Consider the following 24,164-nt stretch of genomic DNA (forward strand, 5'->3'; position numbering starts at 1 on the left):
TGTATGTGTTTTTTTTGTGGTAGTTCCAGTCTACATTTCTTTGTGGCAGTTCCATCTGCATTTTCTTGTGGCAGTTCCGTCTGCGCTTCCTTCCAACAGTCCCGTCTGCGCTTCCTTCAGACAGCGGTAGTTCCATCTGCGCTTCCTTTAGATAGCGGCAGTTTTGTCTGCGTTTCCTTTAGACAAGCGGCAATTCCGTCTGCGGTTTCTTCAGACAAGCGGCAGTTTCATCTACACTTATTTTCAACAGTTTCATCTGCACCCGTTTTATCAGTTTATGTAGTTTTTTTTCCTCTTTATTTTATTGTTTTAAATAAGTTTTAAACTCAAGTTATCACTTGAGTTTGAGGGGGATGTTTGAATATAATTAGAATCAATTAGCATTATTTAGCATATCTAAACATTTATTATAAGATATTACGTTTTTATTATTACGATTTTCTTAGCACCTATAAATATTTTTTTATATTGTATCATTTTACACGACTTAAATACTCACAAACCGTTTCCTATTGCTCCTTCTCCCCTTTCTAACATTTTTAATGGTGGTCAAGACATAAGAGTTGTCCTCTTAACAATGCGTATTAGTAAGTACATGAGTATTATTCAAGGGATTTGGATTATCTAAATTTTGAATTTTACTTTAGAGGATAAAGTATGATTTATCATTATTTATTTTATAGGTAGAACCAAGAAAAAAATAAGAGAGAAAGCATTCAATGATTAGAGATCTCACTTTATTCTTTAAAGTAAAAATCTAAAATTTAGAAGATCCAATTCTTCTTCAATAAAAATAATGAGTATTTATCAATCGAATTGTCGTCGGGATAGTTGAAGTCTTGAGGACAATGTCCCTAACTTGTGCTAGTTAATAACATTAATGCTATTGATTGGCACAGTTGACATGACGGAATTTTCTATGTTGAAGAACCAACATTATGCAACGGCTAAGCAGGTTATAGAATTTCAAAGATTAAATACAAAACTGGTATCTGCTTCCTTCATGACATGGTGATATTCATTACTTCCATTTTAAATAAAAAAATTCGGAATTATGTTTTGATAAATACAAAAAATAAATAGATTATCTCTAAAATCATGCATAAAAAAGCATCTAAAACTATAATAAATCAAATTTAACCAAAATCCAAACTTGTTCTATTTGAGTTGTTGGAAAGAAAAGAACCATTTGACCTTGATTTATTTAATTTGAACTACAATCATCCTTATTAAAGAAGAAATTCAATGATAAATGAGATTGAGTAATGACTTCAAAATTGATAGTGCAGCGGATTTAAGGATTTTAATTCAACAGAACAAAAGTGACAAAATTTGGAGAGAATGTGGCAAAATTATGGAGAGAATGAGTTGAAATTTGAAGAGATTAAAACAACAGGATTATGAAAAATGTTCATAAACTTTTTGTTATGAATGTTAAGAAAACAAGGATTTACGATTTTTTTTTTTATTAACGTTAAGGGTTGGTTTTGGACTATTCGTTATCGTCTAATTTAGTTTCACTTGGTAAAAAAAAAAATAGTTTGGTCACCCAATATTTCTAATTTATTTATTTTTCTTTCTATTTTCTACTTATGTTGAGCCTTGCAAATACTTGTATTTTGTGGGAGTTATGGATTAAAGTAACAGAAAAAAACCTTAATTGTGTATTATTAGTGTACACCAAGAACCTAACATTTCTGTTTACCATCTATATTGTGCGCATCTAAACTAACTTTGGATATGGTTTTAACAGTTCATAACAAAAGTAAGTTAAAGGGAAAATATGGTTTTTCTCCTATTTTTACTTTTATCAATAATACTTGTCAAGAATAAATATATCATCCTATTAACCCTTCGTTGAGGCTAGGACATCTTGAAACACTAATCAGAAAACATAAATTCAGTTGTCTTCCTAGTTTTCCATTATTCATCCTCTTCTATTGGAAATATATCTTAATTGAAGCTTTCCTTTCCATATTTTAACCTTAACGTTTGATGATCTAGCCATGGAGAGACGAGAGGTAAGTTCCTAAATCTACACAGCATAAAAAAAAGAAAAAAAAAACTTTTTTTAATATATTATTTGCACAATTGTTTCGAGTTGCTAACAAAAATCAAAACGCACGAGATTCGAGAAAAAGGAAGACGATTTTTACATTAATTATATCAATCTCGCTAGTACACTCCCTCCAAAATTAGATTGCAGAAATTGGATAAAATACAATCCAATAAATGCTTCCAGCCTATTAATTTTGTTGCTAGCTTGGATCATATTGATAATGTGTGTGTTGAATATGCCTAATTTGAAACCCTAGAACGTGTATTAGTTAATGTGTGTTGGTTGATGATTGGGGGTGTTAACCAATACACGTTCAGGGCATCATAAAACAGAGTTTCTTGGATCGAAAGAATAAAATGAATTGATTTTGAATTATGTTGTTGCAGAAGAAAGCAGTAAAGGCAACGGTGCCGAAGTTTGGAGCGTGGGAGAAAAAGGCAGGAGGAGCGCCTACAGATTATTCAATGGTGTTTGGTCAAGTTCGTGAAAAGAAGAAGAATCAAAAGACAGATTTGAGTGAAGTGAGGCGTTTAAGCCTTGGGAATGAAACAAATCATCACTTCCATCCCTATCGTGCACGTGCTCTTCTTGCTAGTGAAGAACCTCCTCTTCCTCCTCCTCCTGCTGTAAGTACTCTCTCACAATAATCCTCTTTAATTTAATTTTCTGTAACTACTTCACCTACCTTTGGTCCATACCCCCTAATCAAAACACACATGGATCATTGTTAGGTAAAGTCTTTGATTTTCTAATGAAGCTATGGGTTAATCGTTGCACGTGAGATACATGCACCCACAAACTAAAAGTAAACAGAAACTCAATTTTTAGTATTTTTTTTCTCTAAATTGTCTTTAATAAATAAGTTTTATTAATTTATATATATAAATTCTGAAAAATACAAATACAAACGATATTAATTTATGTGTGTAAAATTCTAATAAATATATGTACAAATTATATGTTTATTGTATGTAAAACATTTGTAAATATTTGTGTAAATTATTATCGACTAAATACTTGCTAAAAATGATAAAAATGATAATATTTACTGGTCATGTAATATTGTTCATATAAAAAACAATTATAATATTTTCAAAGTACATAAAAATATTATATGTATTTATTTCGATAAATATTTCATTTTAGTTTCGTACCACAATGCTAGTAATATAGGTTAGGAGTCGATGAGTAATAGCTCAAATAGCATAGTCTCTCCATATTCAATTAAAAGGTTGCGAGTTCGAATTTTCTATCTTAGGTATAATATATATATATGGTTAGGAGATACAAGCTTCTTTTCAAAGTCCTACCTTAGCTATTAACATGCAAGAGCAGCCTAAGATTTCTTTATGTCTTTAAACTTTATAAAATTCTTTAATTTTTGCGAGAGTTATAATGCAATATATATTGTAAAATTTCTTTTTTATCATTTGTATACAATTTTTTTTCAATAATTTAAAGTTTATGGAGATAAAGACGCCTAAATTTTTTTTTTTTAAAGATGATTTTTATTAATTAAAATTTAATACATGTAATCAATTAAATCGTGTTATTTTTATTAAAATTAGGCTAGACAAATTGATTTGACTAAAAAAATAGTGAATTAAATATTGAACTGATCTAAATTAATATTATTTTTTATAGAAAATGACTACAATACCTTTATTATAAAAAATGACTAAAATACTCCTATATATATATATTGCAGAATTTTTTTCTTTAGAATCATTATATACAAATAGAACTTATAATCATTTATTAATTTAGAAGCGATGCACTCCTTGCTGTATGGCTAAATGATGTTTGTGATTTTTTTTTTTCGCAAGATATGTTACAAGACGTATCTATTTGTTATTGCATTTGAACATATTTATAATTTTCTAAATTCATATAATATGCAACCAAACGAAAAAATAAATTGATTCAAGCTTAATTTTAATCTTTCTATTACGTATACCTCTTTAATTTATATATGCTTGTCCTAATATTAAAATATAATTTCATATTTGCATTAGTTGTTCAATACATATTTAGCATCACTTGTTCAAGTAATCGGTATTAACTATTAATTATACCATTTAATTTAGCAAATAAGTGTATAATTTGAGTAGTGTAATGTTAGAGAAACTAATAAAATAGTATATAAATAAAACTTGAACATATTAAAATTTTAAATAAGGTAAAATGTTGTTTTAGTCCATAGTATTTTGGTTCAATTTTAATTTCGTTCCTAAAAATGGAAATGTTCTATTTTTGTTGGAAGTGTCTTATTTCGTCTCATTTTAAAAGTTTGATCAAAATCAAAATTCTTTCTTCCAAAAATATTCTGATAATTTTCTCCACTCTCATCTTCTACATTATTGGGGCAACACGCCTAGTTATAGTGGTGCTTCTAGTAATTTGGTAATGAAAGTAATAAAAAAATAACAGGAAGAGAAAAATAACAATAAAAGACAAGTAAAACAAAATAAAAAGTTTGTGACAGAATATGTCATTTCAAATATTAGAAACGAGTTTAAGATTTAGGCCAAATTTTGGGATTTAAAATAATGCTTGACCACCTTTATAATGTAGCATTTAGGATAATAAAAATTTAAATAATATCACATATTAAAAAAAGAAACTTGAATATTTAGTTTAGTATATTTTTTCCGGTCAAGTTACATCAGGTAAGACTCAAACCCGAAATTTTTAGGTAGGGAAGAGGATATATGCCATATTATTTGAATTATGGTTCCTTGGCTAATTTAGTATATTATTAAATGTATAAAAAATTCTAACAAACTATACAATAATATTTAGAGTTCAAATATTAATTTTGGGAATTTTTTTTTAAAAAGTTATAGAGTAACAAATTTTTTTATATTTTAAGTTAAATTGTTGCAATAATAAATTATGAGTAAATTATCCTTTTTATCCTCAACATTTAGTTCAAGTATTAAAGTTGCACTTAACATTTAAAACGTCATATTTAAGTTCCTAACATTTTAGAATTGTTACGATATTAACTTACCATTAACTTTGTTAACAATTATGTAATATAGATACATATGTGGATATTATTATGACAAACTAATCTCATATTATACCATTAGTAAAAAATTAAATAAATAAATGAAAGAAAAATAATACTAGTAATACAAAATTCTAATTACATTTCATTCTTTCATATGCTAGTATAATTTTTCTTTTCTTTATTTAAATTTTTATTTTTATTAACAGTAATATGAAATTAGTCTTTCACAGTGGATTGTAACATCCACGAATGGATCTTGATTATAGAATAATTAAAAAAAAATTGACGATAAAATAATATTATAATAAATTTAAAATATTATAAATTTAAATAAGACATTTAAAAAATTAGGCACAATTTCGAAACTTGTCCAAATATTAAGAACAAAAAAATGTTTTACTCAATAAATTATTTATAATTTTTTCTAAATGAAAGCTACTCAACGATCTTTTCCTTCATTAACTATTATATTTCAATGAAAGTTAATAAGATTTGTTTCTCATAAAAATATTAGAATTCTGTTTCTAATTCTTTCATTTTTTATTTTTCTTTTAATTTTTTTTTCCAGAATTTACAGAGGAGAAAAAGTGGTGTGAATAACTATTTCAGTTGCTGCTCATCAAGTCCTGATATTGTACGTGCTTGAAGTCAATCCTTGATTATACAATATCTCGAAATTAAATCTATGGATTATATAAAATGGACTAATGAAGGGACAAATCCAATGCCAAATCCTACAATGAGAAGGGGTTGTGCTTGCAATACCATGGGCTAGCAAATTCAATGGTGGACCCTTGGACTATAACCTTTTTTTTTTAGTTTAGCTAAACTTTTATAATACGGTTAAAATTATTTTTAACCACATTTTTTTGAAGTTTAGGTAAACTAAAAAAATATTATATTGCCGTACATAGAAGAAAGTATGAATACACTTTCTACCCACCATTGAATATGCTTAAAAGGATGGTCTAAAACTCAACTCTTGCATTGTGTATACATTGTATACTATGTTGTTCAAGCCTGGTGGTTTTTGTTTGTTATCTATTTATAGCATATTAAATTTACAAATACAGTTAATAAAGTCAACTATTGTGGAAATAATTCTGCTACGTTATCAAGAGCGTTTCTGCCAACTCTTGTTTATGACTGAGTTTAACGGAAGTGTCTTTGTAGATGTGTCTAAAAAAAATGTCTTTTTTATGGTTGTGTCTAATAAAAGTGTCTTTATATATATATTTTCTGGATGTGTCTCCTTATACATGTGTTTAAAATATAATAATTAATTATTGTTGACAATAAGTTAGCAGATAATATATTGATACTCTATACTTTTCCTTGTGAAAATGCATACTCTAAACAGGTTCTAGAGATTTGTTGTGAGTAGATTTTAAACCAATATTTTAAAGCCTTAAAACTTTGGAACTAAAAGTCTCTTGCTAGTGGCATTGCCAAGAACCCAAGACTATTATTCAAATTTTGGGTGCTAATAATTATATATATATATTATTTAAAAGTTTCAGTTAAATTATTATTTACATATTTATTTAATAAATTTAAAGCAACAAATTAAAGGAGTAATTTATCATAGTTTACATTGAAGTTATGGATGTTGATAGTAGAATTTGCTATCTCTTAAAAATTTGCCTTCATCTCTCCCTCTTTCTCTCATAAAATTTTCTCTTATAGCATTAGGCATAGAGAAAAATGAGCTTTGAGCAAGATTAGCTTGAATGACTATATTTTTTTATTTTCTAAATTTATTCATCAGCATATAATTATGTGATAAAATCAGAGTTAAATGTAAAAAAATCCAAGCAAAAAATTGGAGTCCTCCAACAATACTTTACTCATTTCAATGACATGTCCTATTTCTCTGAGGAAAAAAAGGAAGAAGTATTAATTGAAGAATCTAACTTTAATGTCTAAGGATATCTGTATACTGCTGCTATTTTTAAGAGGTAATTTCTATTTTTATCTCTTGTTTTTTGAACTGTTTTATGAATGACTATAATAATTTTTAACTTTTTTTTATGAACTACTATGCTTTCTATCTTACTATAGGTATCTTTTTTATTTTTCTCCTTGATGACAAAAAGGAAAAAAATTAAAGATTAAACTAGTTTTATGCTTTATAAATTTATGCATGAACTTGGTTTTTAGCTTTAGTTATTTTTCATATTGCTAATTTTTTATTGCTTTGATACCTACTTAGTTTGTTTGTTGATGATAATATTATCTCATCTGGTACTAGCATATGGATGCTGATTTGATTTCATTTTTTCTCTGATTTTCATTTGGTACTATTATCTCATCTGATTTTCACATGCAGCATGATTTGTCTAGTATATTTCTATGTTCTATGAATACTATTTTGGTATCATCTTTTGTTCTTTTATTTTTGATTGGCTAGATGCTCATAAATAGCGAAAATTTGTAGAAAATTCAATGAAGTTACTCTTTACTCTCTCCTTAAATTCAGTTTAATTATGTTTTTCATTAAGAAAGAGATTGTTGAGTCAAAAGGTGGATATTAACCCTTGTGATGACAAAAATAATTGATAATTTTCTATTCTAACTAATTTGTTATAATGAGTATTGTAAAAAAAAAAAAAAAAAATCAAGAATGACGAAACAAATAAGTTTGAATTGTGAAAAACAGCAATAACGGGAATAATATCTGATCCTGTCATTACAAATCCAACATCATAAATCGGCATTATCATGCATAACTCGGTATTATTCACGTTATTATTCAGAAAGCTGATGTTATAGTTCGGTATTACAGTCATTAATCGGCAATCAACGTCATTAATCAGGCCACTTACGTTACAACTCAACTTAACGGACTGTTTTCCAATTATGAAACGTCCAATCTGACATCTCACTCTTATTATTGCTCTTTAATACAGGCAATAAAGCAGAAGCATAACCGACTTGTACATAGCAACCCATAAAAGGTATGATCTTCCATCCTAAAAGGACACATTGAATTCTCAATACTAACTTAAGCTTCGGAGTGCCTTTGCAGGTACACTCCCCCTGTTTCTTGCTCAAAGTTCTACGCAATTGGACATCCTCTTAGAGTAAAGCTCGGATTACCACAAAGCTCAAAGGTCGACACCAAAAATAACAACTCGGCGTCGATTCTCAGAGACCGAACTCTCCCTCCAGGTATCCATACAAGAACAATATCATTAAAGATCACATCAAGTTGTGTTTGGAAAGTTGTTTGCACATTACTATCAAGGTAAACAAGAAAATGAATCTCATCAATCAAGCCAATAGCTATAGCTATAACATTGAAAGGTGCAACGGCTACTTCAACAAATAAAAAAATGATTCTTTTATTGAAAAAGAGATTAAACTACTATATAAGAAGGAATCATTCAAGAAAGAAAGCAACCAATTCAAACCGGATTCAGATTGAAAACACAACCTTTGATGATATAGTTTTATTATTTGATATTTGAGTGCGTTCTAATTACTCTATAGTCTATAATTAAGTTCATATTAAGACATACAAAAAATAAAGGAAATTGATCACACAAAAGTCATTTTATATTTTTGTTGAATATTTATTTTTCAAAAATATATTGGGATTAGAGTGTACTTAGTTTTTCTTATTTAAGTTGAGTTAGCACTTACATATTACTAATTTTGGGTTAGTTTAAAAAAGTGACAATAATGTGCGTCTTTTAAAATTAGTATTTATAATGAATCTTGATTATAATAAAATTCTACCATAATTTTTAGTAGAAACTAAATGTAAGTCACATTATATTTTGTAGTTGAAACATGATATATCTTGATATTACACTATCACTCATTCTCTGTATATCTCTCACTTTGTATTATCATTTTTTGTGTATTACTTTAATAACAGACAAAAAATAAAATAATCTCCTATTTTATGAGTTCTGTATATTCAATTTTATAAATTATAAAAAAATGTGATTCTTTGATTCAACTTTTCTCTTCAACTCATTTTGTAATTTTCAATTTGAAATGCTTAAATTAAGTCAAAACTAAATTTATCATTTGAGAGGATTGTTGGTCCTTTTTACATAACATTTGCCAAGTCAGATTGACTAGTAAGGTTGTCAAACGGGCTAACTCGACCCATTTAAATCCAACCCATTTAAACCAGCTTAATTCGCGAGCTATAATTTTTCAGCTCGAAGCGTTTATGGCCAGCTTGATAGGTTAAGCGGGCTGGTCCGTTTACCTTTTTATTTTATTTTTTAAAAAATATTTTGACAAAAATTATTACTTTTAACTCAAAAACCTTAAACAAATATTTTTTTTTTAGTTAATGAGTCGGATTTTCGAGTTGGATCAGGAGAAATATCAGCTAAAAGTACTTTTTTTTTTTAAAAAATAAACAAGTCGCCTGTTTAACTTGCGCACTAGTCCGTTTAACCCGTCAAATTTTTCGGGTTAATCAAGTTTAACCCATTTAATCTGAAATTTAAACAAATTTAATTTTAAAAACAAAATCTATCCATTTAAATGAATAAACGAACGATGCAATGAATTTGCCTATTTTGACAGCCCTGAGATTGAGTACAATGTGACAAGTTAATGTGCATGTTGCCAACACATTATGCCATTAACGGAAGTTAGTTTCTCCGAACTAATGCGATGCATGAATCAAATTTAAAGTCCTAAACCCCTAATTGAATCAATTGAAACTTTAATTTGATACTCAACTCAAATTTTAGAGATTAATAATTTAAATATTTACTCGATTTATTATTTATACTAATATAAAGAGTTAGGAAAAATCTAGGGGAATAAGGTAATACTCCCACTAAATAACATAAACAATATCAACTAATAATCATTAATTTTGAATATACCCACCTCATAATTGTTCTTTCGAGAATTGTCAGAGGTCGGATGAGATATTCACTCTTTTTTTATTGTACAGAGATGTTTAATTTTTATTGTACATGAATGATTTTTTTAAATTCAATGGATGTTATTTTTTTATTGTACATCACAAAAATTTTTTTTATTGTATATGAATGTTTTGTTTTTATTGTACATAATTTTTTTTTTTAAGTTCAATGAATGTTCCTTTTTATTATATATAGATATTTCTTTTATGGCGCTAAAGTCCAGCATTATCGGCATGACAAGAGAGGGGAGTGAAGTGACTGTGATAAAAATTAGATAATAAAAAAAATGTGTAATTAAAAATAAGAATGGATATTATGTTATTTATGTTGTTTATATCTCCTATTATACCTAATGGAATTGATTTACTTCATTAGCTAATAATAAACTGATACGTCCACTACTCACAATACGACACATATCCCTAAGTTAGTCACTTTTATGATTATATTTCTACATATGTAGACATATGTTATTATTATAATTTTGACCACACTTCATTCACTTAGTGTACGGGGATTTCATAATGGGTTCGATAAGCCACGTCTTCCACTCCACCCTCCAAAGAATAAAAGGTTGTTTCTACTTTCATAATGTTAATCGTTAAGGTAGCGTTTGGCGGAGAGACAGAGACGAAAAAATTGAGATTGAGAGGCAGAAACTAAAAGACAGGGATTGAAATAAATCTCATATTCTGTTTGGTACAAAATGAGAGACAGGAATTGAAACAAGAATGAAACTCTAATTTAATTTGCACAAAGAATAAAATTGAAATTAATTAATTGAAATAAAAGTATTTTAGGTATAAAATGTTATTAAAGTTTCAGTCTCCATCTCTAAAAATTTCAGTTCCCTGTGTCTCTATTTTTTGGAGGTACTGAAATACTGAAATTTTAGAGATAGAAAAAAAAATTTTAGTACCAATCTCTAAACTAATAAACACGATACTAAATTTCAGTCTCAATACTTCAAAACAAACGCTACCTAAAGGACTCCTCTGTGCTACTGCTTACAGATTAACTTTCCCTTATTTCATTATTGATCACTTTCAGTGGATAGCAGCTAATTATATTATCACAATCAAACAGAAAGTTCTTTATTTTTTTTAATATTATTTTACCCACATTAATTATTTTGTTATGTTACTTTATTCCTCACGATTCATTCAGATATCTTTTCTTTTGAAAGTTGCTCCATTATTATATATTTGTTGCCACCATGCATATGTATGTGGAATATACTATTAGATGTGAAATACAATAATATGAAAATAAAACCCACTATTATAGCTTCTTCCTTCTCTTCTTGATGCTGATGTGACCAACTAGTGCTTTTCTTCGTTTTGTTTCTTTCGAGCATTCTTCTCATCATGAACAATAGTGCAGCCATTTAATATTTTATTAGCTTAGTGCCTATCAAATTCAAATCGGTCTCACCAACTCACAAATTAAGCCAATTGAATAAGGTGGAAACTCAAGTGTAGTCGACTTCACGTGAAGTTGATAACTAAAAGTCGTCAGATGATTTCACTGATTTGATTAAATTTTCATCTAGCGACTTTCAGCTATCAACTTCACGTGAAGTCGGCTGCACCTGAGTTTTCACTTAGAAACTCAAGTGCAGTCGACTTCACGTAAAATTGATAACTGAGAGTCATTAGATGATTTGATTGATTTGACTAAATTTTCATCTAGCGACTCTCAGCTATCAACTTCATGTGAAGTGCACCTGAGTTTTTACTATTGAATAAATTTATATATTCGACTAATTAATCCCCTACCCTGTATCAAACTTCATCACTTAAATTATTTTATAATCAAGTATTGCATTATTAATTCTATAAGCTAGTATAAATAGGTATCAAGCATGTTGTAAAAGGATCATCATAATATAATGAAAGTAACCAACATCACAAAATAAAAAGAAAAATTAAAAAGACATCATATCATCATCGCAAGCAAGGAGAGTTCAGAGCTCTTAGCTAGTTTTGAAGTTCTGACAGGTAATTTTCTTTCCTATTCCGAACTATAATTTTTTCGTCTTATTCATTATTCATGTAAATAAAAAGTACCTTGAATTAGAGTTAAGAGAGAAAATGAAAACCAAACCCAAAAGCTTGAACCCAGAATGAATCTACCATATGAAAATACAATCAATTAACCTCGTCCATTATCGAACAGCGGCAGCTCATCCCGAGCTCGCCAACCGCCGCTCAAGCTAGCGGCGGCTGTCTGCTGGTCCGCCGTGACTGCTTCACTCTGTTTATGCATTTTATAACTTACCTCTCTAAAGTAAATAAAAAAAAAAGTCATTATTTAAAAGGAAAGAAAAACACAGAAAGTTTCAATAAGATTTTTTTTTTCTATGTAAAATACATGCTTTGTTTAATTTTTCCTATACTTTTCTTTTAATATTTTGCTTCCTGTAAATTTCTTTTCCTCTTTTAAATTTATCAAATGCTAAAACATGATATCATGAAATCTTAACGTATGCCCCATCATGGTCTTATCACCCGTACTTTATGAAACGGTAGTTTACAGTGTTAAATAACCAACTAAAATACTAAAGTGACAATTACGTTCATAGATTTTGAATTTAGACTAATTAGTATTTGAAAAAAAAAAAAAAAACTAATGTGATCGTTTAACGGTAGATATGTTATGTCATTTTATCAATTTATTACGTAAAATTTAAGAATAATACTTATATGTACTATTAACTACTGTAATATGTCTATTTATGAAAGATTATCACATAGATCACCAATTTTGGAGTGAAATTTTACATATTTTAGTAGAATTCGTAGTAAATAAAGAGCCGTTGATAAATGATATATGAAAACTGAAAAAATAGACAAATGTTTTATTATCCAAAATTATATCATTTTCATGTTCCTGTAGTAGCAACGAAACACATAATTGTAGATAACGAAATACATGAGCAACTTCATTTTGTTTTACACTATCTATTGATAGAAGGATATATATGTCCACTATTTTTTTTTAATAAATTACACGTCCACTATTTACTATCGTGAAGAACCTGATACGTCACCCTTATCCTCGGTTGCACCTAAAAGCTCGGCACCCGCATCAATCACCCGAAATACTCGACCCGCAAACAACTAAAGCTGGCGTCACATCAAACAAACTCAGAACAGGATCAGATAAGCTCGGCCACACCCATTCGAATAAAAAGACACGTGCATCACAAAGCTCGGTCCCGTATCAGCCATCCGAGAATCTCGGCATATGATCAGGACCGAAGCAGCATTACCCAACTGCAAATAAGAAACGTGCTCAACTGGTCTACAGCACCAAAACAGAATATCTTAACTAATCTATAAACTAGGACTCACCCACTAACGGGTAGAAACTAACTCCTATAAAGCATAGCTTACACACTCGACTAAGGCTCAGGTTCTATCACCCTCAGCTTCTTACCCTCTTACTCTAAACTCACTTAATTACTCTCTCTCTTCTCTGAGATCATTACTAACTTGAGCGTCGGAGTATCTTTTGCAGGTATTCCCGCCGCGGTGTTTGACCTTGGCCGACATAAAGCCCTTCCTCCCAGTTGACGGCCTGCTCGGAAGTGCTTAAACTCGGCCTCCCTGGTATTCGGACGAATCACTTGGCGCCCACCGTGGGGCCCGGAGTACATCTAACCCCACTTTTTTCTTTGTTTAGTCTTCTACCCTATTTTGCAGGATTCCCGATCCTCGAACATGGCTGACAAGGAAAGTCCACAACTCTCACAGGATGACTTCCTAGCTCGAATCGCCGAGCTGCAGGCGGAAGTACGAAGAATAGCCGAGTTGTCTACGCAGAACAATGGAGAAAGCTCCAAAAACTCGGCTCAAGGTGCTACAGATCCCTTGAACATCGCCCCGCCAAAGGAGAAGCTCACCCTCGACAACCCCTTCTCCGAGGAGATCACAAATTATCAGATGCCGAAAAACTTTACTCTCCCGACCGCACTGGAACCATACAAAGGGTTCGGCGACCCCAGAGCCCACATAAAGAAGTTCCAGTCGATGATGTTTTTCAACGGCCCTAAGAACGAGCCCGTCCTTTGCCGAGCATTCCCAACCTACCTCGACGGCGCTGCATTGCTCTGGTTCTCCAAACTCCCTGAGGGATCAATTTCTTCTTTCGAAGATCTTGCCAGATCATTCATCGACTACTTTGCCGCATCAAGAATCTACGTACACGGATCGGATTATCTCGGCACCATCAAACAAGGCCAGCATGAGAGCCTGAAAGACTACATGACCAGGTTCGCTGACGCCACCATGGAGATCCAGGACTTAGACCCAGCTGTTCACCTGCACGCCCTCAAAGCCGGCCTCAGACCTGGTAAATTCCGGGAGACCATCGCCATAACAAAGCCGAAGACCCTGGAGGAATTCCGAGAAAGAGCGGCTGGACAAATGGAGATTGAGGAACTCCGAGAAGCCCAGAAGTCAGACAAACAACCACACCGGAGAGATGAGGAAAGGACCTTCAGATCTCCAGGCAACAGGGACACAAAGAAACCTCCTAAGCCAACGTCAAAGTACAACACATACACCAGATTCAACACCAGAAGAGAAAACATCATCAGAGAAATCCTCAACGCCAAAATCATAAGACCACCAGCCCGAGCAGGGAACTACCAGGATCAACGATTCGTGGACAAAACAAAACATTGCGCCTTCCACCGGAAGTTCGGTCATACTACAGACGACTGCATCGTCGCGAAGGACCTCCTGGAAAGACTAGCACGTCAAGGTCTCCTGGACAAATACATCGAGACCCGGAAGGGCAAAGGAGGAAACTCGGACAGGCCAGAGCATAAGCAGACAACGGCTGACGACAAAAAAGAGAGGATCACTCCTGATCCGCCAAGAGGAGTCATCAACCACATATCAGGAGGATTCGCAGGCGGAGGAGAAACAAGCTCGGCCAGGAAGCGGAGCTACAGAGCAATGCTGGCAATCGAAGGGACCATACAACCAAAGAAGGACAAAGGACCAAACGTCACAATATCCTTCAACCAAACAGACTTCAAATCGGCAAGCCCTAACCTCGACGACCCCGTGGTAATTTCAATCCAAGTTGGAGACCTGTTGGCAAGAAAAACGTTGTTAGATCCAGGTAGTAGTGCTGACGTTTTATTTTACTCTACGTTTACTAAAATGAAATTATCAGAAAAATTGATACAACCCTCCTCTGGAGAGCTAATTGGGTTCTCCGGAGAGAGAGTTCCCATCATGGGACACATATGGCTAAAGACCACAATGGGAGAGATCCCTATGGCAAAATCAATTGATATTCAATACCTAATAGTAAACTGTTACAGCCCTTATAATATTATACTTGGGAGACCCGCACTGAACACATTCAGGGCGGTGGTGTCCACATTACATCTGTGTGTCAAGTTTCCAGTGCAGGAAAACCAGATCGCTACGGTGTATGCCGACCACCAAGAAGCTCGGCAATGCTATAACGCTGGTCTAAAACCAGTACAAACAAAACAGGAAGCTCGGCCCCAGGTCCAAGCCATCCAAACGTCTACCAACACAGTGGCACTAGCCGATCTTGACCCTAGGGAAGACCTCGGCGAAAGACCTCGGCCAATGGACAATCTTCAACAAGTAACACTAACGGCAGACGACAACCAATACACATATGTTGGAGAAGCATTAGAAGGGGCAGACCGAGCAAGACTCATTCACACACTGCGCCAAAACGCCGACCTTTTCGCATGGACACCGGAGCACATGCCCGGAATAAACCCAGAGGTCATCTGCCACAAACTAGCAATTGACAAAACAGCCCGACCAGTTGCGCAGAAGAAAAGGAACCTCGGGGAAGAGAAAAAACAAGCAGCAATAGAAGAAACCAAAAAGCTCCTCAATGCAGGTTTCATCCGAGAAATTCGTTTCACCACATGGTTGTCCAACGTGGTAATGGTAAGGAAGAACTCAGGTAAATGGCGCATGTGCGTCGACTTTACAAACTTAAATAAAGCCTGTCCCAAAGATGCTTATCCATTGCCTTGTATTGATAAATTAGTTGATAACGCCTCTGGTTTTAAAGCTTTGAGTTTCATGGATGCATACTCTGGCTATAACCAGATCCTAATGCACCCAGAAGACCAAAGCAAAACAGCTTTTATAACAAAACATGGGAATTTTTGTTACAAGGTAATGCCCTTTGGCCTAAAGAATGCAGGTGCGACGTATCAAAGGTTAATGGACAAGGTATTCCAACAACAGATAGGCCGCAACATGGAAGTCTATGTAGATGACATGGTAGCAAAAACACCAATGCAGGGGTCACACTGTGACGACTTAGTAGAAATCTTCAGACAAATCCGAGCATATAACATGAGACTCAATCCAGACAAATGCGCGTTCGGAGTACAAGGAGGGAAGTTCCTGGGATTCATGTTAACATTGCGAGGCATCGAAGCCAACCCAGAAAAATGCAAAGCCATACTAAACATGGCGAGCCCGAAGACGATAAAAGAAGTCCAGCAACTTGCAGGATGAATAGCTGCCCTGTCACGTTTTCTACCTGCAGTGGCAAACCGATCTTATCACTTTTTCCAGACATTCTCTAAAGGCAAGAAGTTCAACTGGACAGACGAATGTGAAAATGCCTTCACCGAGCTTAAACAACACTTGACATCACCACCAATCCTCCAGAAGCCAGAGACAGGTAACCCATTATATTTATACTTATCAGTATCTAACCATGCTATAAGCTCGGTTTTGGTAACAGAAACAGGAAGAAAGCAAAGCCCAGTATACTTCATCAGTAGGGTGCTACAACCAACGGAAACAAGGTACCCGAAGATAGAACAACTGGCGCTAGCACTAATCACAACAGCAAGAAGACTGCGGCACTATTTCCAGAGCCACACAATCATAGTACGAACGGACCAACCATTAAGGCAGATACTGACCAAACCCGAGCTTGCAGGCAGATTAATAAAATGGTCGGTCGAGCTCTCCGAGTTCGACATCCAGTACGAATCAAGGAAAACATTGAAGTCACAGGTGCTAGCCGACTTTGTATCAGAGATGACAAATGACACATATAATACAGAAGTCAGATGTACCATACATGTAGATGGAGCATCCAACAAAGAAGGCAGTGGGGCTGGGATACTTCTCAAAGAAGGAGACAAGGTGGTGGCCGAGCAGTCACTACAGTTCCGCTTCAACGCAAGCAACAATCAAGCAGAATATGAGGCCCTACTCGCCGGACTAAAGCTCGCCCTGCAACTGCAAATACCTCGAATAACAGCCTACTGCGACTCCTCGTTAGTGGTACACCAAATAAAGGGCGAATTCCAGGTAAAAGATCCTTTGTTAGAGAAATATTGGCTCATAACAAAGGATCTAATTTCAAAATTTAAAGAATTTGATATTATTCATGTAAACCGAGAACAAAACACCAGGGCCGATGTGTTATCTAAATTAGCCACAACTCGGCAAGCCGAAAACACATCGGCACTGTCCCAGCTAACACTTGATAAACCAAGTTTTGAGCAGGATACAATTCTGAGTATTACACAGGTCCCAGATTGGCGAGCACCCTTTTTCGATTACATCAATACAGGCACCATTCCAAATGATGAGCCAAACTTGCCACTCTTCCGAAGAAGAGCAAGTTTTTATACAGTGCTCGGAAACACCCTATACAGACGAGGACATTCACAACCATTGCTCAAGTGCATCAGCAATAAGGAAGCCGAGGAGGTTATGGCCGAAACACATGAAGGAGTCTGCGGCAACCATATCGGCGGCCGAGGATTGGCAGCAAAGATCCTGCGAACAGGATATTATTGGCCGACGATAAAACGGGACTGCATCTCCAAAGTCAAGGCATGTGATAATTGTCAAAAGCATGCCACCCTCTCGGAGACCCCAGCCGAAGAACTCCATACCATAGAGGTAAGCTGGCCTTTCGATAGGTGGGGATTGGACATCCTCGGACCTTTCCCGAAAGCGCCAGGCCAGGTAAAGTTCCTCTTGGTTTCAATAGATTATTTTTCTAAGTGGATAGAGGCACAACCACTAGCACATATAACGGCAGAAAAAGTGCGATCTTTTCTATGGAAAAATATCATATGCAGATACGGTATCCCAAGAGAGATAATCTCGGATAACGGGAGACAATTTACAGATCATAAGCTCGCCACCTTTCTAACAAACTTTAACATCAAACATCATTTCAGCTCAGTAGAGCACCCGCAAACTAACGGACAAGTTGAATCGGCTAACAGAATTATCTTGCAGGGATTAAAGAAAAAGCTCGGCGACGCTAAGGGAGAATGGGCCGACCTCATTCCAGAAATTCTATGGAGTTACAATACCACCATTCAATCTGCCACAGGAGAGACTCCTTTCAAATTGGTATACGGCGCAGAAGCACTTATCCCAGTAGAGGTCAGCGTCCCAACATTAAGGACCGACCTCTATGATGAAACAAATAACCTACAAGCTCGGACAGCCGAGTTGGACCTTGTAGAAGAAGAAAGAGACATTTCCGCCATAAAGCAACGAGCCAGAAAATAATACCTAGAGCAGAGACACAACAGAAAAGTAGTTCACAGGACTCTCAACAATGGAGACCTCGTACTCAGACGCACAGAAGAAGCTCGGAAGCCTCCGGCACATGGCAAATTGGCAGCAAACTGGGAAGGGCCCTTCCGAGTTCTCCAAAGTCTCGGAAAGGGGGCTTACAAGCTCGAAACCCTTCAAGGAGATCAACTTCCAGGAACATGGAACATCTCCTCCTTAAGGAAATATCAGTCATAATGTAATCTGTAAACTGCGAATGATGGTACTCTTTTTCCCATCCGAAGGTTTTCTCCCAAAATACATGGGTTTTACTCGGAGAGGGTTTTAACGAGGCCGGACGCAGCAAACCATTGTACTCATACGAACTATTGAGCAACGGTTCATATTTTGACAGTTAAAACGTACATTTCAGAGAGTCCGAGCATAATCCTCGGAACCTTACCATCACGAGCCGAGCTTATTTCTCGGAAAACCTCCGCCACAAAAACAAGTCAAGCTTTTTCTAACGAACATACTAGTCCGAGCTTCATACTCGGAATTCAAACATGCGCATGCCGAGCATAATGCTCGAACAGGTACATACTGACATTTCCCACAATGCTAAACAAATGAACACTAAGCGCTAATCCGAGCTTCATACTCGGAGAGCAACGCGCACAGTCCGATAAATAACACTCGGATACGCACACGCAAAACCCAACAAACAATGCGTTTCAAGCGAATCCTAAGGGATAATCAAAGCAATACATTTAAACCTCTACTATCCTAATCAACAGATCAACCAAACAAAAAAATGACTTCAACCACCATCAGTAGACACAAAATAGTCGTTTTTCTCATAACGGCACACCATTATGGTTTAACCAAAATACATATCACATTAATCAAAGCTATTCGTTTCAAACCGAGCTATATACTCGGAACACAAAATATAACTGTCAAACATTCAAGAAAAAAGTTCAAAAGCAAAATAGCAACAAAATCCGAAGATACAACAAGCATTAACAAGATAAACACTAACTACTCTATCTTATCACCTATGCTGGACCCCTCACTCTCACTTCCAGCAGCACCTTCATCTTCCACAAGTTCACCATCAACAACAACCTTCATAACATCGAGCTTTGAAGGGTCAGCATCGGGATATAACACCTTGACTTGAGAAACAGCGCGATCGAAACCTTGGGCAAAGGCCTCATAAACCCCGCCTTGTAACTCCTTGATCCGAGCAGATAACCGATCGATCTCAGACTTCATATTCTTCGTAGAGGCCTCGTGCAGCTTTTTCTCCTCAGCAAATTCAAGCTCTCTCTTCTCCATGGAGGAAGACAGCTCAACAATTTTCTCATCCCTTTCCTGGATAATTCCGGATAACTCTTCAACACGAGTAACCTCTTTTTTCTCCCGCTCCAAAGCAAGTTCCTGAGATCGACCAACAGCAACAATATGAGCGCCAATCACCTACAAACACAGAAAGTAAATAAATAAACACCAGCCAGAATTCAAAAATAAGGGCAACAAAGTAACCTATACCTGCAAAAAACGACTAACACCTGCTCGACCAACATCATCAATTCTCTTCATATCATCAGGAAAGCAGCAGAGCTCGTCAGCCATAATACCAAAAGGATATAGCTTCGCCCACAAAGATCTGCCATGCTCATCCTCATCATACCCATGAAGCTTCTTCTGCGATTCATAGGCAGACTCCACCATTTGTAATATTTGTGATGACTGCCCCTTACCATCCAGCACTTCAGCAAGGCTACCTTTACCTTGTCCCCTCTTTCGCTTCGACCTCGGCCCAGGACCATACTGAGTTACCACAGCAGCAACGCCTTTCCCCACATTGGAGGACACTTCTTTCTCGCTCTTTTTACGCTGATTAAAGAAGGACTTCAACCCGGCAGTAGTGATTGCAGGAGCTCTCTCAGCTGCAAAACAGCAAGCAGCCAAGTCAGAAAAAAACAAAGAAAGGAAGAAACACAAAACAAGCACATCAAAACACAAATTACCTATATGATCATACACTGCCTGCTTATCGGAATCCCATTTTAACATCTCGGCAACTGACAACAAACCCTTCGGACCCAAGGACTTAAACAGGAAATCCATGACAATATCATCATCAATTAACCTATCATCTACATCCAGGGCTTGGTAGGGCTTAGCACACCAAAACAAAGGAAACCTTTCAACCAGATGTTCGTTCAAATAAAAGGGAAAGTCCTCCGGGACGCTCCTAACCTTAACGAACATTGACTTGAAATCCTTAAACGAAGACTTATACAATTCAAACACTGCCTTACGAGGATAGCTACTGAGATTTACCCACAAACCCCTGTTTACCCCCTTCGCCTGGAATAAAGAGAAAAACAACCTAAGGGACGGCGGACACTCTAAAAGTTCCATCAACACCTCAAAAGCTCGAACGAAGCCCCATGAGTTGGGGTGCAATTGGGTCGGGGCGCAGTTCAACCAGTATAGAACACCACACTCAAAATCGGTGAAAGGGAGCCTCACCCCCAATTCTGTGAAAAGACAACTGTACATGTAAAAATAGGACCAATCATTCAACCGGTCGCACACACGGTCCTCCTCTCCACAAGGCAGCAACTCAATCCTAATATTACTACCAGGCCTAACCCAAACACCCGATCCTAAGAGCTTCACAGACTCTTCGTCATCAAATTGGGACTTGCGTTCCCTCACCTTAACGTCAACCCAGTCATATAAACCACTCACATTACAGTTCTCCATAAAAGGCAAGAAAAAAAGGCAAGTAGATGAGGACAAGAGAAGGGTTAGCACTGACCTTGCTTGCTCATTTCTCAGACAAGAAGAAGGCAAAATCTCTATCCCAGAATACAGCAGTTGGAAATAAGAAGAAAACACAAAGTAACATACAATCCCACAAAAGAAACGGTTAATAAACCCTATGCATTTACTCCAGAACAGCAACAAAGAGAAGCATTAAAACCACTACAGAATCCAATGGACAGGGGTGCCTAGAGAAGCGGAGCAGTTTTCACATCAATCATGTCAAACTTGGCGCAAAATACGAGGCCACTAAAAACGTTCTGCATGCTCAGCAGGACTAAACCGACCTTGGGGGCTACAAGGGCCATATACGACAAACAAATTCGGCAACAGAGGATTACGACACTCCTTGTCTGAAAGCTCGCCTTAGTCCTGTCCACATCAAGGCAAGCTTGGGGGCTATGATACGTCACCCTTATCCTCGGTTGCACCTAAAAGCTCGGCACCCGCATCAATCACCCGAAATACTCGGCCCGCAAACAACTAAAGCTGGCGTCACATCAAACAAACTCGGAACAGGATCAGATAAGCTCGGCCACACCCATTCGAATAAAAAGACACGTGCATCACAAAGCTCGGTCCCGTATCAGCCATCCGAGAATCTCGGCACATGATCAGGACCGAAGCAGCATTACCCAACTGCAAATAAGAAACGTGCTCAACTGGTCTACAGCACCAAAACAGAATATCTTAACTAATCTATAAACTAGGACTCACCCACTAACGGGTAGAAACTAACTCCTATAAAGCATAGCTTACACACTCGACTAAGGCTCAGGTTCTATCACCCTCAGCTTCTTACCCTCTTACTCTAAACTCACTTAATTACTCTCTCTCTTCTCTGAGATCATTACTAACTTGAGCGTCGGAGTATCTTTTGCAGGTATTCCTGCCGCGGTGTTTGACCTTGGCCGACATAAAGCCCTTCCTCCCAGTTGACGGCCTGCTCGGAAGTGCTTAAGCTCGGCCTCCCTGGTATTCGGACGAATCAGAACCTATTTTTTTTTCAAGAGCTAATTAATTCAAAGTCAAAATCTTTAGGATGTAATTGCTATTTTACTCTAACTAAAATACATATTTATGAAATCAATAATAAAATATTAAAATATTATATTTTTCATATTTTAATTAATATTTTACATTTAAAATAATTTATTTTGATATAATTGTACATAATATTTATTAAATTTATCCTTTAAACGTCATATTTTATTAATTTATCATATAAAAATTTGTAAAATTATATATACTAATTAATTGTCAGATCAATCTAATTTAACCCAATTTATTTTGGGATAATTTAAAATAGAAAATTCGATTTTTAAAAATAAATCTAGTAAAATATTAGGGTCGGATTCATATTTAGATTACACATATTTATGCATTTTATACAATATAAGGTATTTATCCAATAAAAACTACTCTATAGCTAAGTAGAAACATAACGCATTATAAATTACAAGAATAATAAAAATTACAATTATTCAACATAAAAAATTGATAATAATAACTCAAGTAGAACTTACGTGATTGGGATTAGAAACCATGATGAAGGGCTGATTCTATGCACTCAGTGCATATGACGTCCTAAAGGTAACTAAGATAGAGGGCGATAACTAAGAAGTTCCATAGGTGTTACTACTCACCCTCTCTCTACCTCGACCATAAGGTCGACTCACGACACCTCTGCCTGTTAGCATATCTACCTGAAACAAGAATAAAAATAGTCATATGGCTAGCAAGCAATGTAATTATATAACAATCTAATTAAAGTTTAATAAATAAACACATTAGATAGAACTAAGGCTAGTGTGCATTGTAATTATATAACAATCTAATTAAAGTATAAACGTATAACAAGCTAGTTAAAGTATACTTAGGTTACCCTTATTCAGACTCATCATCTTTTACCTCTAGTCTATCCTCCTCTTCTGCAATAGCTTCCTGATAATTTTTTAGAAATTTCGATAAAGTTTTTTCTATAATTAGAATCTTCCACCAAATGTAATTTTCATTCTTTCACAAACCAAACATGTTTTTAAATAATTTTAATAAAAATTCAGCTGAGTTTTTCCTTAATTTAGATACCTCCACCAAAAATTTTTTATCAATTTTCACAGAGAAAATAGTTGCAAACATAAATTAAAAAAATACACATTCAATAAAATATCAAATTCTAATTGTTCTAGTGCGCATTCCTTTATTACTCTGCAATTTTTCAGCAAACATAGATTTCGAGAAGACGCCACTAAGTGACCTTCTCCTACTTCTTCATAAAACTCTATTCTAGAAAAAGTAAGTTTAGCATAAAATTTAAAGTTAGAGACAGAAAACCAACATGATTACTGCACAAACAACCTAAGTATATATCTCAGCACGAACAACTCACAATTAAAGCTAAATAGAGTTCAAACCAAAAAATCCTAAATTAGAAATAAAGTTAGTAAATTATAAAAATTATTCAATAAAAAACTGTTAACAAAGAAATATTTGCATTATGGGCAACATACAAGACAACCTTTTTAATATTGTGTATTCCATTAATCAAAGCTCAATGGCATATACAATACAAACATAACTAAACCTAAAACTAGTCACCAAAATTATTTTTGAAGGGTATTTACAAATTTGATTAATTAATATTATTAATAATATTGATATTATTATTAATATTAATAAATAGTTACTAACCGTTTAATATCATTTGGCTAAAGGAACACAATTTTTTAAGAATTGTGTATGTTTAAAATATTATACCTATTAGCTAAAGGGACACAACTTTTTAAGAATTG

At 34.7% G+C, this 24,164-nt stretch overlaps 1 protein-coding gene across 2 annotated transcripts; it reads left to right on the forward strand.

Annotated features, from left to right (window-relative positions):
- The first annotated feature begins 1,870 nt into the window (after positions 1 to 1,870).
- On the forward strand, positions 1,871 to 6,092 carry LOC130977024 (uncharacterized). Of its 2 annotated transcripts, none has more exons than XM_057902021.1 (3): positions 1,871 to 2,021; positions 2,446 to 2,685; positions 5,644 to 6,092. In XM_057902021.1, the coding sequence occupies exons 1-3, from the start codon at positions 2,007 to 2,009 to the stop codon at positions 5,719 to 5,721; spliced, it is 333 nt and encodes a 110-aa protein (XP_057758004.1). In that variant the 5' UTR covers positions 1,871 to 2,006; the 3' UTR covers positions 5,722 to 6,092. The 2 variants fall into 2 exon arrangements, with proteins under 2 accessions (XP_057758004.1, XP_057758005.1); XM_057902022.1 differs by lacking the exon at positions 5,644 to 6,092 and adding an exon at positions 2,791 to 2,910.
- Positions 6,093 to 24,164: the final 18,072 nt, after the last annotated feature.

Source organism: Arachis stenosperma, chromosome 4 (assembly GCF_014773155.1).
Source record: "Arachis stenosperma cultivar V10309 chromosome 4, arast.V10309.gnm1.PFL2, whole genome shotgun sequence".
Classification (NCBI taxonomy): Eukaryota; Viridiplantae; Streptophyta; class Magnoliopsida; order Fabales; family Fabaceae; genus Arachis; species Arachis stenosperma.

Coding starts and splice junctions, on each gene's coding strand:
- LOC130977024 (XM_057902021.1), top strand. Junction 2,686..5,643: donor CTCTTCCTCCTCCTCCTGCT/GTAAGTACTCTC, acceptor TTTTTTTTCCAG/AATTTACAGAGGAGAAAAAG.